The sequence below is a fragment of the Anolis carolinensis genome, chromosome 4 (genome assembly GCF_035594765.1).
Source record: "Anolis carolinensis isolate JA03-04 chromosome 4, rAnoCar3.1.pri, whole genome shotgun sequence".
Lineage (NCBI taxonomy): Eukaryota > Metazoa > Chordata > Lepidosauria > Squamata > Dactyloidae > Anolis > Anolis carolinensis.
The window spans coordinates 17,005,095-17,018,905 of record NC_085844.1 but is presented as its reverse complement, the minus strand read 5'-3'; the positions used below and the strand labels follow the sequence as shown (position 1 = coordinate 17,018,905).

Sequence of the window (13,811 nt, the reverse complement as noted above, 5' to 3'; positions counted from 1 at the left end):
AATGAGAGTGTGGCTAATTCCTGACAGTTCCATTGTGGTGAAAAAACTTTGCATTCAGTGGGGTAGAGCCACATTTAAACACCTGTATCTACGCTGCTAGAAGCAACCTCCCCCCACCCTCTTTTGCAGTCAGCTGCTTTCTATTGCAACCTCCAACTCCCGAAGGGGCTGAAAGGTCTTGCTGAAGAGATGAGCAGTTGATGCCCATGTGCCCCGAATGGGCAGCACTCTTCAGGGCTGCAATCTGTGATCTAGAGGGAAGCACCTTCAGTGGGCAGAGCCCTTCTGACCATAACAAATAAATCTTGAAATTGACTTAATCCACTTGAGCTCATGAGATACTAAAATAATCAGAATACCTGAAAGTAAATAATTAAAATAAGTGTCATTATGAAGTCTGGTTTGGTATCAGTATTGTGAAAAGTGGTTATTTTAAAACATTCTTCCCACCTATTTATACCCCACCCATCCTATAAGAATGCGTTTTAAATAGCGGCTTCAGATTACAAACAGAGGACTTCCATATTTTTGTTTAATGAACAAAATTCATTAGGTACATAATAATACATAAACTGTTTTACATATCTGGGAAGAAGACCTTAATACTGTTGTTGTACATAGTGTTGGCCAGTTCTAATGGGTCTTCTTCACGTACTGCTGCTAGTATTTCCAATATTTGGCTAAAAATGAAACAGATGTTTTAGAAATGGTGCAGTTTATGGGAGATTATGGTATTATTTTACTGCTTATGTGTATATGTAACTTGAAAACTCTTAACATGGTAAATACTACTGGTATATAGGATTCCAGAAGACATCCAAACTCAAACATATGTGCAACAGAGACACATAAAGGGAGGCTATGTGCAACTATTATGCAGAACTATCTTTGAGCAGAAACTGTATTAACCTAGCCTCACCCTGGGCTTGTATATTCCCCCTATCCTTTTCTTCTATAAGGCAAGGGGATGTCGTATATAAGCTTCTGTACTGCATGAGCCACAGTTTTGTATGTGGTACAAATGGATATTCTGGTGAATCTTCATATTCTTTGTGAAATAGTTGGAAAAGGTCTGGAGAACAAGCCCTATGAGGAGAGGCTTAAAGAACTGGGCATGTTTAGCCTGCAGAAGAGAAGGCTGAGAGGAGACATGATAGCCATGTACAAATATGTGAGGGGAAGTCATAGGGAGGAGGGAGCAAGCTTGTTTTCTGCTGCCCTGCAGACTAGGACACGGAACAATGGCTTCAAACTACAGGAAAGGAGATTCCACCTGAACATTAGGAAGAACTTCCTCACAGTGAGGGCTATTTGGCAGTGGAACTCTCTCCCCCAGACTGTGGTGGAGGCTCCTTCTTTGGAGGCTTTTAAACAGAGGCTGGATGGCCATCTGTCTGGGGTGCTATGAATGCGATTTCCTGCTTCTTGGCAGGGGGTTGGACCGGATGGCCCATGAGGTCTCTTCCAACTCTACTATTCTATGATTCTATGAAAATGATTGTTGGAAGTATAAACTATCATTCAGAGTAATTGCAGCTTTCTGGCTTCACTTAATTTTGCAAGGCTTCTCACTGAATCAATAGAAACTTTGTAATATGCCAGCAAGTTCCATTGACTCAGTGAATCTACTCTAAAATCAGTGGATCTACTTTAGAGAACCAGTAGGTATGCCTTATTTAAGTTATCACTGCTATTCTTACATTACCTATATGAAAAGCTTTGTTTACAGGCAGTAATGACTAAGTCCCATTTAAAGTTATAGAATGTAAATACATTATGACCCCCTCCCCCACATCCATTCTCACTGAGATGCAGTTATCTCTGATGTCAACTGGAGAGAAACCTTGGTGCACCTTAAATGGCATACTCACATGATATGGCAAGGTTCGTTTCTGTCCTTCAAGCAGTGGCCTGCTTCCCACTTTTTTTTGGTAGGAAAAATAGTTTTTACATATTTTGATCCAGCATGGGTGTTTTTCACTCCACACCAGGGAGCATCTAATTTGATTTTAAGAAACAGTCAATGAACTACAAGCATTTTATAAAAATTGACATTTTGCAAATCTTAATCAGCTAAGACATTTCTTCCCATTCTACACTGTTATCCTTTTAAACACTTTAAAAAGTTGTACATTTTAAATCTAGACATTTCAAAAATATTTTCTAGGCATGTTCTGGTTGTGCGATTACTTAAAAGAGCTCATTGAAAATCTGAAACCTATGCCTGAAACATTTTATAAGGTTATATTTACTGAAGAATAGATAATTTGAGGAATTTCAAAGAAAAGTAGATAGGCAACACCAAAACTCAATACTATTTTAGAGATTGCAAATAATTTTTACTATTGGGGAGACAGATGACCTACTATCAAACTCCCTTGCCTTGAAACAGAAAATGTTCGGGAATTCTTTCTTCCTTACAGCACTGCCAATTATTTGGAGTGTTTCTCCTTTTTCAGGATCATGTTGAGCTGAAACTTCCATTTAGTTTTATAGAAGTAAGTCTTTTCAAAACTGCAAAGCAGATACCTGCATGTTTTGCAAAATACTGATTGAAATACATACATACCTGTCTCTATCATTAATCTTTCACTTGGAATTGACTTCACTGTTTCTAAATTGGCTTCTGTTTTCAGTGAACTGGAAATAATTTAAGAAATATTGCTCTAAAATGTGATAAAATGCTCTGATTTATTCAAGTTATGTGTGTAGGTATGACCTCATGTGATTGATACAATAGCTCTTATCCCTAGATCTACCGCAATGGACATTCTTGCACCAAAGCTGTTTTTTATGCAAGTGCAACAAGCACTGAACTGTTGCACCGGCATCAATTGAACTTAAATGTAATAATTACAGTGACGTGTATAGTCCAGTTCCATGTATGTTTCCCCAGACTTCTGCAAGTAAGAATCCTGCTTTAATTTCTCTGTGAAATGTGAAAGCCCACCTAAGGTTGCAAGTAGGCCTTAGATACAGTTGCTTGTAACGCCTTTCATTTAGTAGTGTCTCAAGGTCATTTTGGTGGGGAGGGGGAGTGAAAAGTGTTTGTTCTCGCTTATTCTTTTTATTCTGGCCATTTCTCTATTGAAATTTTCCCTATAAAAAGAGTTGTGCTAGGTCAGACAAAGATCTGTCAAATCTCTTCTGTCCACACAGTGTTACTTGCTTGGGATTGCAAAAGAAGCATATTTTGCCATAATGTGAGGGAGACACTCGTCAAAGCAATACTTCACAGGAGGATGTGGGGGATTGGCATCGTACATCCTCTCCCCCCCCCCCCCCCCAATTGGCTGTAGTTGTTTCTTTCCTGAGAAATTCTGTACCTAGCAGCTGATGGCCTATAGAGAGATCCCAATCCAGGGACCACCACTCTTGAGTAGCACTGGTTTAAAGCCTAGCGTTTTTAAATATCTCCACCATTATACTTAAAATTACTTACCAGCCATTTATTCCTATATAAAGATCCAACTCTATGATAGCTGCCGCTTCTTCTTTGGTGCCGTCGAAAGAGTGGACCTGAAAAAAAGCAATGATATGCATGTCTGATTATAAGGTAGGTAACTGTGAAAGCATCAAAAGTATTCAATCTTCATTTTAGCTCTCTCTCTCAGACCGTTTTGCCAGTCTTTCTCAGTGAAATTTGACAAATGAACACACTGAAAAGCTATATAAGAAATTTAATCGGCATCAGTGGGAAAATGGATTGGTAAAAGCCAAACAATCATAGTTGTGCTATAAGGCAATCTTTTGCAGACTGACAAACAATTCAGTTAAGACCAGGCTCTTGATTTAATCTAATTAATACAAAATAACAGGATTAGCAGCCTGATTCAGTATAATTCACCAACTGCCAGACTAAAGCCCTGATAGAGGATTTGGTATTTTTATTCTAGGATAGGATTAAGGTCTCCACTAGAATGGAGAGGAGAGGCTGCTGATGACAGTAGCATCATCTTTTATAATATTACGCCCGGAGTCCTCTTGGTTAATCTCAGCTACAGCAGGTCCATTGAATCAATTGTCAAATGAGTTAGCACATGGAAAACCTAACTAATTCAATGGGTCTACTCTAGTCAGAATCCACCCTAGGATTTAGTCCTATACTATAATTATTAATTTAATGTGTTTATATCTCAAAGCAGCTTATATTTTTCACAAAGAGGCTTATAGTTTTTATAAGCAGCTTACACAAATTAAAAGGTACAGATGGAAAACTTATAGATAAAAGTATACAAAATGTTATTCTAGAAAAATAAACAGTCCACAGAATTGTGCAGTTTCAAATATATCAAAAAGTTAATATAAAGAGTGCATATTAAAAAGGCTTTTCTTATTAAAAGTTACCCAAATACTTAATATTTGTTTTCAGAGAAGTTGCTGTGTTTGTATGTTAGAGCATAAAAAGGAAGAAGAGCGAGAGAAAAAAATGTGGAAGCACCTTCAAGACTTAACTGGTTTTTATTTTAGTACACAAGTTTTCTGGCTCTAAAATTACTTCAGATGCAATATGGAGTCATAAAGTATGAAAACCTCTGGTAATAAGGTATATTTATACAGTTATAGGAGTGAGAAAGGATATAATAGGGTCCAGAAAGATGCAAATCACGAGCCTTGCTTTCAATTTTTCAAAGGCTGGGATAACTGTTTAAGGTCTTTCAAATCTACAGTTAGTGTTGAGTGAAAGCTATAAATCTGCTTAACAAAAATCAAAATCTCTCAGGAAGCCTGTACTGAATACAATCTGTACATAATGTCTGTAATGACATCTATTTAAGTTTGGATTTCAGCTAGTCTCCACACTGCAAAACTCAGAATGGCAGGCTGAAATTCAGACCGCATAGGTTGTGTTTTGGAAAAAAAAAATGAAGAAAAAAATGCTGATGTCATGTTCAGTCTGCAGATTTTTTTGACTTCAGGACTATAATGGGAAGCAAATATTTAGCAATAGGAGAAAGCTGTATTGCTAAAAAGAATGATAGTGAAAACACAACAAAGTTTGGGTTTTGCACTTACCACTCCTCCCACACTTCTATCTTTGTTTCGCCTCATAATATCTGCAAAAACGATATTTTCAATTTTAAAAGCACAATGAAATATTTCCCCCAATTCTTAAAAATTCTTTAAATTTCTCAAGGAAAAAGACTTTCACCAACCTATGAATTCAGTATGTGAATTCCTACAGTGCAGAAACATTGGTAATTTTGTTTGTTCAGACAAATCAAATTGTTTCTCAAAATACCTGAAAGAAAACAGAATGTTTGCATGTTTAATTTCAATCTTGGGTCATCTAAATGAGACAAAAAACAGAACAAGTGTTTTAGAAATTAGATGCATGGGGTAGATTTGCACACAGTGTGTGGGAAGATAGATGAACTTTCCCATTATATTAAATTAGGAAGGTTGGGTGTCTGAAATTAGCAGAGGTTAAAAGTGCTTTTTCTTTGGCTGAATCATGCTGTTTTTTCCCTGTAGAGATACCCTCTTATAACCTAAACAAGCTGCAAAAGCATCCCTTGGCTCTCTCTTTCTAATTTCCTATGAAAAACCGTGTTCCTGTGCAGCTATGCAATATATATCATACTGTTTCTAAGCTATAAAGAACACTGGAAAGTGACCTCTATGGGGAGTTAATTCCATTGCTACAACCTACCCACTGGAGGCTTCTGAATGCTGTTATTATGTGGATCAAATGGGTACTGGCCACCCTAGAATTGGAATAACTACATGAAATAAGGTGCAATCTCTATATCAAACTGTTTCCAAATATTACAGAGAACACATGGAAGGTTGTTCAGTAGCCTGCATCTGGATGCTACTAAATAGGTATAGCTCATAAGAGTCTCCACTGCTCTCTCCAACCATCCTTCTGAAGGCTATATAGAACCTTTAGGCTTTAGATACAAATGCAATGAGAAAAAGCAACATTATTTACATAGGATTTTGCAACAGAAGGTTGTGGCTGCACATTATGCTGTGCAAATGTCAGGTATATTACAGAACTACAGTTTACCTTTGGACAGTGAAAGGGTCCTAGCTAACCAACTGCTGCCAAAAATGATGCTGGTTCTCTCCCTATGCAGAAGGTCATAATTACAGTATCAAGCAAATGATGATCAATTTGTCAGAACGTTTTTCTGATCTGTCATCAAGGATGCAAATATTTGGACAGACACATATGTAAGCACTTTATTTACAGCATTTCTACCCACCCTTCTCACTCGAGGGGACTCAAGGCGACTTACAATTTTAAGTCTTCCTCCAAACATCAAGTAGCATCGCAGAAGCCTATGAGGAGCATGATGTGCTATTCAAAGGCAATTTTATCTGACGTTAGTCTGTCCCACTCTTCGCAAAGCAGTTTTTAGGAAAAGAAAGTGAGCAGAGAAGGGGTGGAGATACAATGTTTGCTATAAGGGCTCCAGACTTTTTTTGTGTGTGGTGTCACATAGATCCTGAGGAACTGGACACACGGCTACATTGGCTGTATGGGATCACCATTCATTTTCTTTTCAAAAAAGATACACACCATAATAACCCCTTTTCTTTTTGCAACAGCCGGTAGGCTGTTAGAAATTGTGGGAGTTGACATCCAAAACATCTGGAGGACCAAAGTTTGCCATACCTAATTTAGGGGGGGAAAACCCAGAAGAATGGAGATATTTAAAGAGAGGCTGAACAGGTCAGTGCCAAAGATCCATGGGATGGAAACTGACACTGTTTGCTTCCTGACACACAGGCATGGCTGTTTTATCCTACCCATTAAATACAGCAAGAAAAATGTGTGGAGTAGGGGATGGGATGGGAAATGGAACCAAGTGGTTCCAGCTAATTGACATGTATATCATTTACCAAAAAAGGAAAATGCCAGCTGCTCCTTGGTTTTCACATGAATTGTTTTAGAAAGAAAAGACAACCATTCTGTACTTTCAAGTTGCTACAGAAAATAATCCCACTGCAAGACATTGGAAAGAGGAAATTCTGAATAACAAAAACTTTTTAAAAGCTTACTTGAGTTGGGTGTCTTTAGGGCAGAATTCTAATCTGTCAAAATCTGGAAGAGGAAATACAACTTATTGGGTTTTGAAAGTGTTGTGAAAAGGTTGCTTTCTCAAGCTGGTTGGCTAATACTTACCCAAGCCACACTCCCCAATGGCAATGACCTTTCCTTTGTTTTTCTTAGCTAGCTCTTGTAACTCCTGTAAATACTGGTCTGGGTTATTCTGCTCAAATTCTCCACAGCGGGTAGGGTGGCAGCCAACAGTACTATAAAACATATCTGAAAAGAAAGGGACATAAAATGTTAGTTGTTATTGCTATAGCATTGGCATTAAAGCAGTGGTTTAATGTGTCATATGCGTCATTAAAGCTTAAGCAGGAAAGACAATCTCCAGGGCCTAATATTAAGAAGAGGCAACATTTAAATGTTTCTGTGGATTACTGCTGAAAACGCTCTTTTGTGCACTTTTCATAGATCTTAATTCAATGTCTGCAGCATATCATATGCAAAATGCTTTGTGGTTTTCCCCATGAAACAAGCTGGCATTACTCTTACATACACAAATTGGAAACTGGCAGAGAAAGCGCACAGCATTAGTCCTTTCAGATAGACTCAATAAGCATTCAGATTCAAAACTAGGCAATGCCATTCACTGGCAATTCAATGGTGTTATTGCAATTCAAGGCAATACTAGGCCATTCATTATGGGGCATAACAATTTTATGACAGCCCATGTGGGTGAACATCTGCAGTAGTGACTCATAAAACTTTTTGTGGTGAAACAAAGCTGAAAAAACATCTGATTTGAAATCATTCTTTTAAAAGACACAAAGTTGCATTTAGTACTATTTTTAAGTAGAACCATTTGGCACATATTTTACAGATACATCTTAAGATTTTTGGAGGTACCTAATGTGAAGTGAAATGAAACCCATATGCATGCAAATATATATGACCACATTTGTACATCTGCCACAAAACTAGGATTGCCCATGGCTTTCTGTTTATTTGATATATTACAGCAATCCTAGAACTGCCGCTTCATAATGGCTGAAACAGCCCTAGCTCCAGACGAAATATGTTTCTCCTCCAAATGTATAATATTCAGAGGAGAAAACAAAATCGGCACTGGTGAAGTGATCAATGCAATGCCACCAGGTGGCAGATGGATGGAAGTGGATGGCCCTTGTGATCTTTTCTACCTCTATGATTCTAGATGTATACAAGGGTAAACAACTATTAGATTGTACATACTTGAACAGGGGTAAATAACTCTTGCTGTTAGGCTGCAATTCGTATATTTAAATTAATAAACAATCAGATGATACCACAGACAAAAACATATGGAAAGATAACAGTCATTCTTCCCAACAACAAAAGAATAACTGATTCAATTTCTAAGCTAGTCACTCCCTCAAAATACATCTAATTATCAGATGGCAGTGTTTTAATTCTTGATTTACTTTAACAAATAAAATGGGTTCCAAAGATGGCATCCCACTAGGGGGTTGCCAGGTTCAATACAGGACAAGGCTCTTTTAGTGGCTGCTGGAGAGTAAAAGGGAAACCTCTAGGTTCTGTGCATCTAACTATGAGGAAGGCAAACTTGTGGAGTTCCACCCGGTGGAACTGGACATTTCTCTATCCCTGGATCTGTGAACACTAAAACATGGGAGCTCTGCCCTACATTCAACATGGCAAGACTACACACGGAAAGTCCTTCTGCTCATGGAAGGGCTTTATATATTAACTAGAGCAGGGCTTCTTAAACGTTTTTCCACTTGAACCTCCTTTCTGTCAGAGAAATTTTTACATGACTCTAGGTATAAAAACAGGTACAAATATAAAATATTTAAAACATTTGCAGGGCTTGCTAAACAGACTGATTTTTCTTTTTCTGGAGTACATCTGAAACATTTTCTGCAGAGTTTGCTGCAAACACTGCCCATTTGCTGCTAACAGGTTTCTGTAAATGAGTGGTGTTTAGAAACCTATAGTTGCCAAAATTATTGTGGCCCCAATACTGAGCAAAGGGGATCCCCATTTGGGATTGGGATCCACAGTGTAATAAGCAATAGATAAGTAAAATGACATGGAAGTCTTCCTGACCATATTAATTCACCTGCATTAAGCTTGCACAAATAATAGAACACTTAGAAATGTTAGATTTTAGGACTACATCTCCAAGAATTTTACAGACCGCATGTTCTAATCCCCTCACCCCCTAAAAAAACCCTTTCCGAGCTTTGGCCTTACACATAAAGTCTTCATCTAATACTGGAACTGTAGTTGTGTAGTTTCTATGAGTTAGGCCAATTGGGTGGCGAATCCCAAGGAAAGAGCAGTATTTGCTTTTTAACTTCAGAAATGGGAATAACTGGACTAGGGACAGCACTGCAGTTGCCAGAGTAAGGAGTTAGGCCCTTTTTGCTTTGAATAAAGTAATGGTATTTTCAACTGTGTATTTAGGAGGGAACACAAAGGTTCTTTTGTACCATAATTTCTATAATGCATTTGCTTCTATTTTGTATTTTAATTTAAAGCTTTAGGACTTTATTCGAATGCTGAAAAACTACAGAACAGGATAGGCAGATGAATTCTGCAATCATGTCCTGTGCTGGTATCTTATTGGGTGCTTGGAAATTTGAATACAGTGCATATATGTGAAATTTAATGTATAATTGGCTATATTGTTGTCAAATATATATGTTGGGATTTCACTTGTGATTCAGAACAACATTCAGAAAAACACTGGTAATAATTTCCCTTCCACTCATGACTTTTTAAAGCCAACTCCAATGTTCAACCAATCTTGGTTCAAACGATTCTGAATGTTAACTATGGGATAGTGAGCACATTTCATTCAAACCCATATAAAAGACAAATACCATTTGTTTCTGCCAGCTTCAGAGCATCTTTACTATCTTGCAAACTTCCACCCGTGATCATGAACTGGAATTTAAAAAATGTAGTCTCAGTGTAGTTATAGTAATTAATGTTCTTGAAAAAACATGTATTAAAGGATAAAATAAATAATTACAGTTTAAAGCAGCAAAAATATGGAGAAAATTACTTTGTGTAAAATTATTTTTAAAAACCAAAACATTACCTTTTTAACACCAGTTTTGATTGCCCTGTCCACTACATCTAGGAAGTCATCTGGAAGAAATAGCCAGTTAAATCCAATATTGAAAAAATTAAAAACAAACCATTATGTTTCAGTCTGCCTTTGAGCCATTTACTACCAGCTGCTCTGGTAGTTCCCTTCTTGTTGCAACTTGCCAATAGTCAACCATTTTGAGTTACTAAGGGCCCTTCCAGACAGACCCTATATCCCATGATCTGATCCCAGGTTTTCTGCTTGAAACTGGATTATGAGTCCGCACTGCTAGATAATCTGGGATAAACAGAAAACTTGGGACCAGATCCTGGGATATAAGTGCTGTCTGGAAAGGCCTTAAATAGTATTACCCAAAAATATATAACCCTTACAGTTCACAAATTGTATGCGACTCAAGCAATTTGAGGGTTATGGCTGTCTGCCTTCATACATATTTTCCTAAGTACACATTCAGCATATTTAAGCAACCATCACATGCATGTTTACCATTAAAGCTTCTTGGGCACATTGGCATTTGTGGAGATTGATCTTTAACTGCTGAGTACTCTCCACCTGGAGACTTGCCCAAATTTGTCTCACTTTGAAAACCAAAGTGTATTTACTGAAACCATTGGTTTTTAGTAGAAAATATGGTCCACATTCTACTTGTATGCATAGTTTTGCTGGCACAATCATGCACTCTTTCATTGTCTAAAATGGCCAAGCTCCAAGATGAACTCTTCCTGTGCTGCTTATAAGGAGGGAGGAGAGCAAAGAATGGAGGCAATTCAGATCATGGAGGCACCTGTTCTCCACTCAATTGAGGGAGAAGTAGAAATGAGAGTACACTCTATAAATAGAATGCAGCCATCTTTTCCTTCCCCCAGGAGACCAGAGCAGCCAGATTGTCTATCGCTCTGGGGCCACAGAGTGAAGAGAGGGCAGCCAGGAAGACACATCTCCATCATGTCTCCTGCCCCTCAATATATACAATATAATGATATATAGACATAATAACATTGTAGTGCAATAATACTAATATATATATTAATAATAAAAGCAATATATTTTATACTGCAACTTATGGTACAATATATTATATACTACTAATAGTATATACTGGTAGTGTATTATATATATTGTGGTTTAATAATATAGTACAATATAATAATATATAACTATTATATATTACATGTAATATTACTAATACAGTAGAGTCTCACTTATCCAACATAAACGGGCCGGCAGAATGTTGGATAAGCGAATATGTTGGATAATAAGGAGGCATTAAGGAAAAGCCTATTAAACATCAAATTAGGTTATGATTTTACAAATGAAGCACCAAAACATCATGTTAGACAACAAATTTTGGCAGAAAAAGTAGTTCAATACGCAGTAATGTTATGTAGTAATTACTGTATTTATGAATTTAGCACCAAAATATCACGATATATTGAAAACATTGACTACAAAAATGCGTTGGATAATCCAGAACGTTGGATAAGCGAGTGTTGGATAAATGAGACTCTACTGTAATATTGGATTATAGTGGTATAGTAAAGTAATATATAATACTAATATTCTGCTATGCTATTAATATAATGCATTATATATAACAATATTGATAACATAATGTAATATACTAATAATATAATGTAATAATATATAATATTGTAATACAGCAATACTAATATATTAAATATTATTACTATTTTATTTATCGTGTCAGAAGCGAATTGAGGATACAGTTGTAATGTATTTAAAAACACAAACTAAGTTAGAAACTTGGCATTATACAAGATTTCCTTTGGCCAGAAGCTGGCCCCTTGGAGTGCCTCTGGTGTCCTTGTAAGGAGGTCTTCCATTGTGCACGTGGCAGAGCTCAGGTTGCATTGTAGTAAGTGGTCTGTGGTTGCAGCATAATTACTATTGATAATATAAAAGAATATATAATGATATGCTGTTTTATTATTGTAGATTTGTATAATGTAATGTTTTTGATTGTGGGCCGCTTTGAGTTTCCATATGGAGAGAAAAAGCGGGATATAAATAAATAAATAGTCATAAAATCATAGAGTTGAACGAGACCACAACGATGCAAGAAGATACAAGCAAAGCACTCCTGACAGATGGCGATCAGTCTGATAAACTTCCAGAGTAGACTCCGAGACAGCATATTCCACTGCAAAACAACTCTATGACAATGTGTTGTTGAAGGCTTTCATGGCCGGAATCACTGGATTGCTGTGAGTTTTCCGTGCTGTATGGCCATGTTCCAGAAGCATTACCTCCTGACATTTCGCCCACATCTATGGCAGGCATCCTCAGAGGTTGTGAGGTCTGTTGGAAACTAGGCAAGTGGGGTTTTATAAATCTGTGGAAGAACCAGGGTGGGAGAAAGAGCTCTTGTCTGTTGGAAGCAAGTGTGAATGTTGCCATTAATCACCTTGATTTGCATTGAAAAGCTTTGCAGCTTCAAAGCCTGGCTGATTCCTGCCTGGGAGAATCCTTTGTTGGGAGGTATTAGCTGACCTCGATTGTTTCCTGTCTGGAATTCCCCTGCTTTTTGAGTGTTGTTCTTTATGCCATTGGAATCAAGGAATATGAAAGGCACTGCAGACTAATCTAATTAGAGAAATCAGCCATAGCAGAGCACTTGATGAAGCAACCTAGACACAGCAGATTATTTGAGAACACAGACATGCTGGACCACTCTAACAACCACCATGTCAGACTATACAGAGAAGCCATTGAAATCCACAAGCATGTGGACAATTTCAGCAGAAAGGAGGAAACCATGAAAATGAACAAAATCCGGCTACTAGTATTTAAAAAACTCTAAAATCAGGACAGTAAATAAAGAACAACACTCAGTAGACAGGGGAATATACTAGAATGCTTCTGGAACATGGCCATACAGCCCAGAAAACTCACTGCTACCCAACTCTGACAGCTCATGTGATGGTCTGAACAGCCTCCTTCCTCACTCTCTCCCCTCTTCAGCAGAAAGAGACATCAGCACAGCCTATCCATTCCCAGGCAGTGGGACGTTTGGCTGTTAGGAATTGTGGGAGTTGAAGTCCAAAGCACCTGGAGGGAGGATTACCTTGATGTTTCTGAGTCCCTCTGTAGATGCCTCTGAACATTGGATCGGTTAAGTTGATGCCAATATCTAGAAAAAGCAAGGAAGTACGTTAGGAGCCTCAGTATACAGGTGTGGTTCCTCTATGGCAGGCCTGGGCCAGCTTGGGCCCTCCAGGTGTTTTGGACTCCAACGCCCACAATTCCTAACAGCCTACCGGCTGTTAGGAATTGTGGGAGTTGGAGTCCAAAACACCTGGAGGGCCCAAGCTGGCCCAGGCCTGCCATAGAGGAACCATCTTGATCCATAATTGTATTTCTACTCAAAAACCCTCGCCCAAATTGTCCCACGCCACTTTCCATAGACGCCAATGCGCCCCCCTTTCAACTCGGTTGCCCGGCAACGGTTCTCACCAATGAACTTGAAGCGGCTCATGACGCCGCCGTTCGAAAACCCCTCCACTCAATCTCTCTCCTAGAGCTCATAGAGGTATATACAAAAGTTAGATGTGTAAGCCCTCTACTTCAGAGTTCATTTTCTTTTCGCTCCTTATGCTCTGTTCTATATGGCCGTGCGTCTGCTTCTGTCTACATTGGATGGAAGCCGAAGCGGGACATACGCGTCTTCAC

General features: G+C 38.1%; 1 protein-coding gene across 3 annotated transcripts; it reads right to left on the bottom strand.

Moving 5' to 3' along the window:
* Window positions 1-514: 514 nt before the first annotated feature.
* Window positions 515-13,791, bottom strand: tatdn1 (TatD DNase domain containing 1). 3 transcript variants are annotated; one of them, XM_062980044.1, is made up of 12 exons: window positions 13,596-13,791; window positions 13,207-13,272; window positions 10,110-10,159; window positions 9,889-9,952; window positions 7,136-7,279; window positions 7,012-7,054; window positions 5,157-5,242; window positions 5,017-5,057; window positions 3,443-3,519; window positions 2,570-2,640; window positions 1,872-1,998; window positions 515-680 (listed from the first exon to the last, which is right to left on the bottom strand). In XM_062980044.1, exons 1-12 carry the CDS (start codon window positions 13,615-13,617, stop codon window positions 578-580), a joined length of 894 nt encoding a protein of 297 aa, XP_062836114.1. In that variant the 5' UTR covers window positions 13,618-13,791; the 3' UTR covers window positions 515-577. The 3 variants fall into 3 exon arrangements, with proteins under 3 accessions (XP_062836114.1, XP_062836115.1, XP_062836116.1); XM_062980045.1 differs by lacking the exon at window positions 9,889-9,952 and having other exon boundaries at window positions 13,596-13,618; XM_062980046.1 differs by lacking the exons at window positions 7,012-7,054; window positions 9,889-9,952; window positions 10,110-10,159; window positions 13,207-13,272; window positions 13,596-13,791 and having other exon boundaries at window positions 7,136-7,274.
* Between the last annotated feature and the right edge of the window lie 20 nt (window positions 13,792-13,811).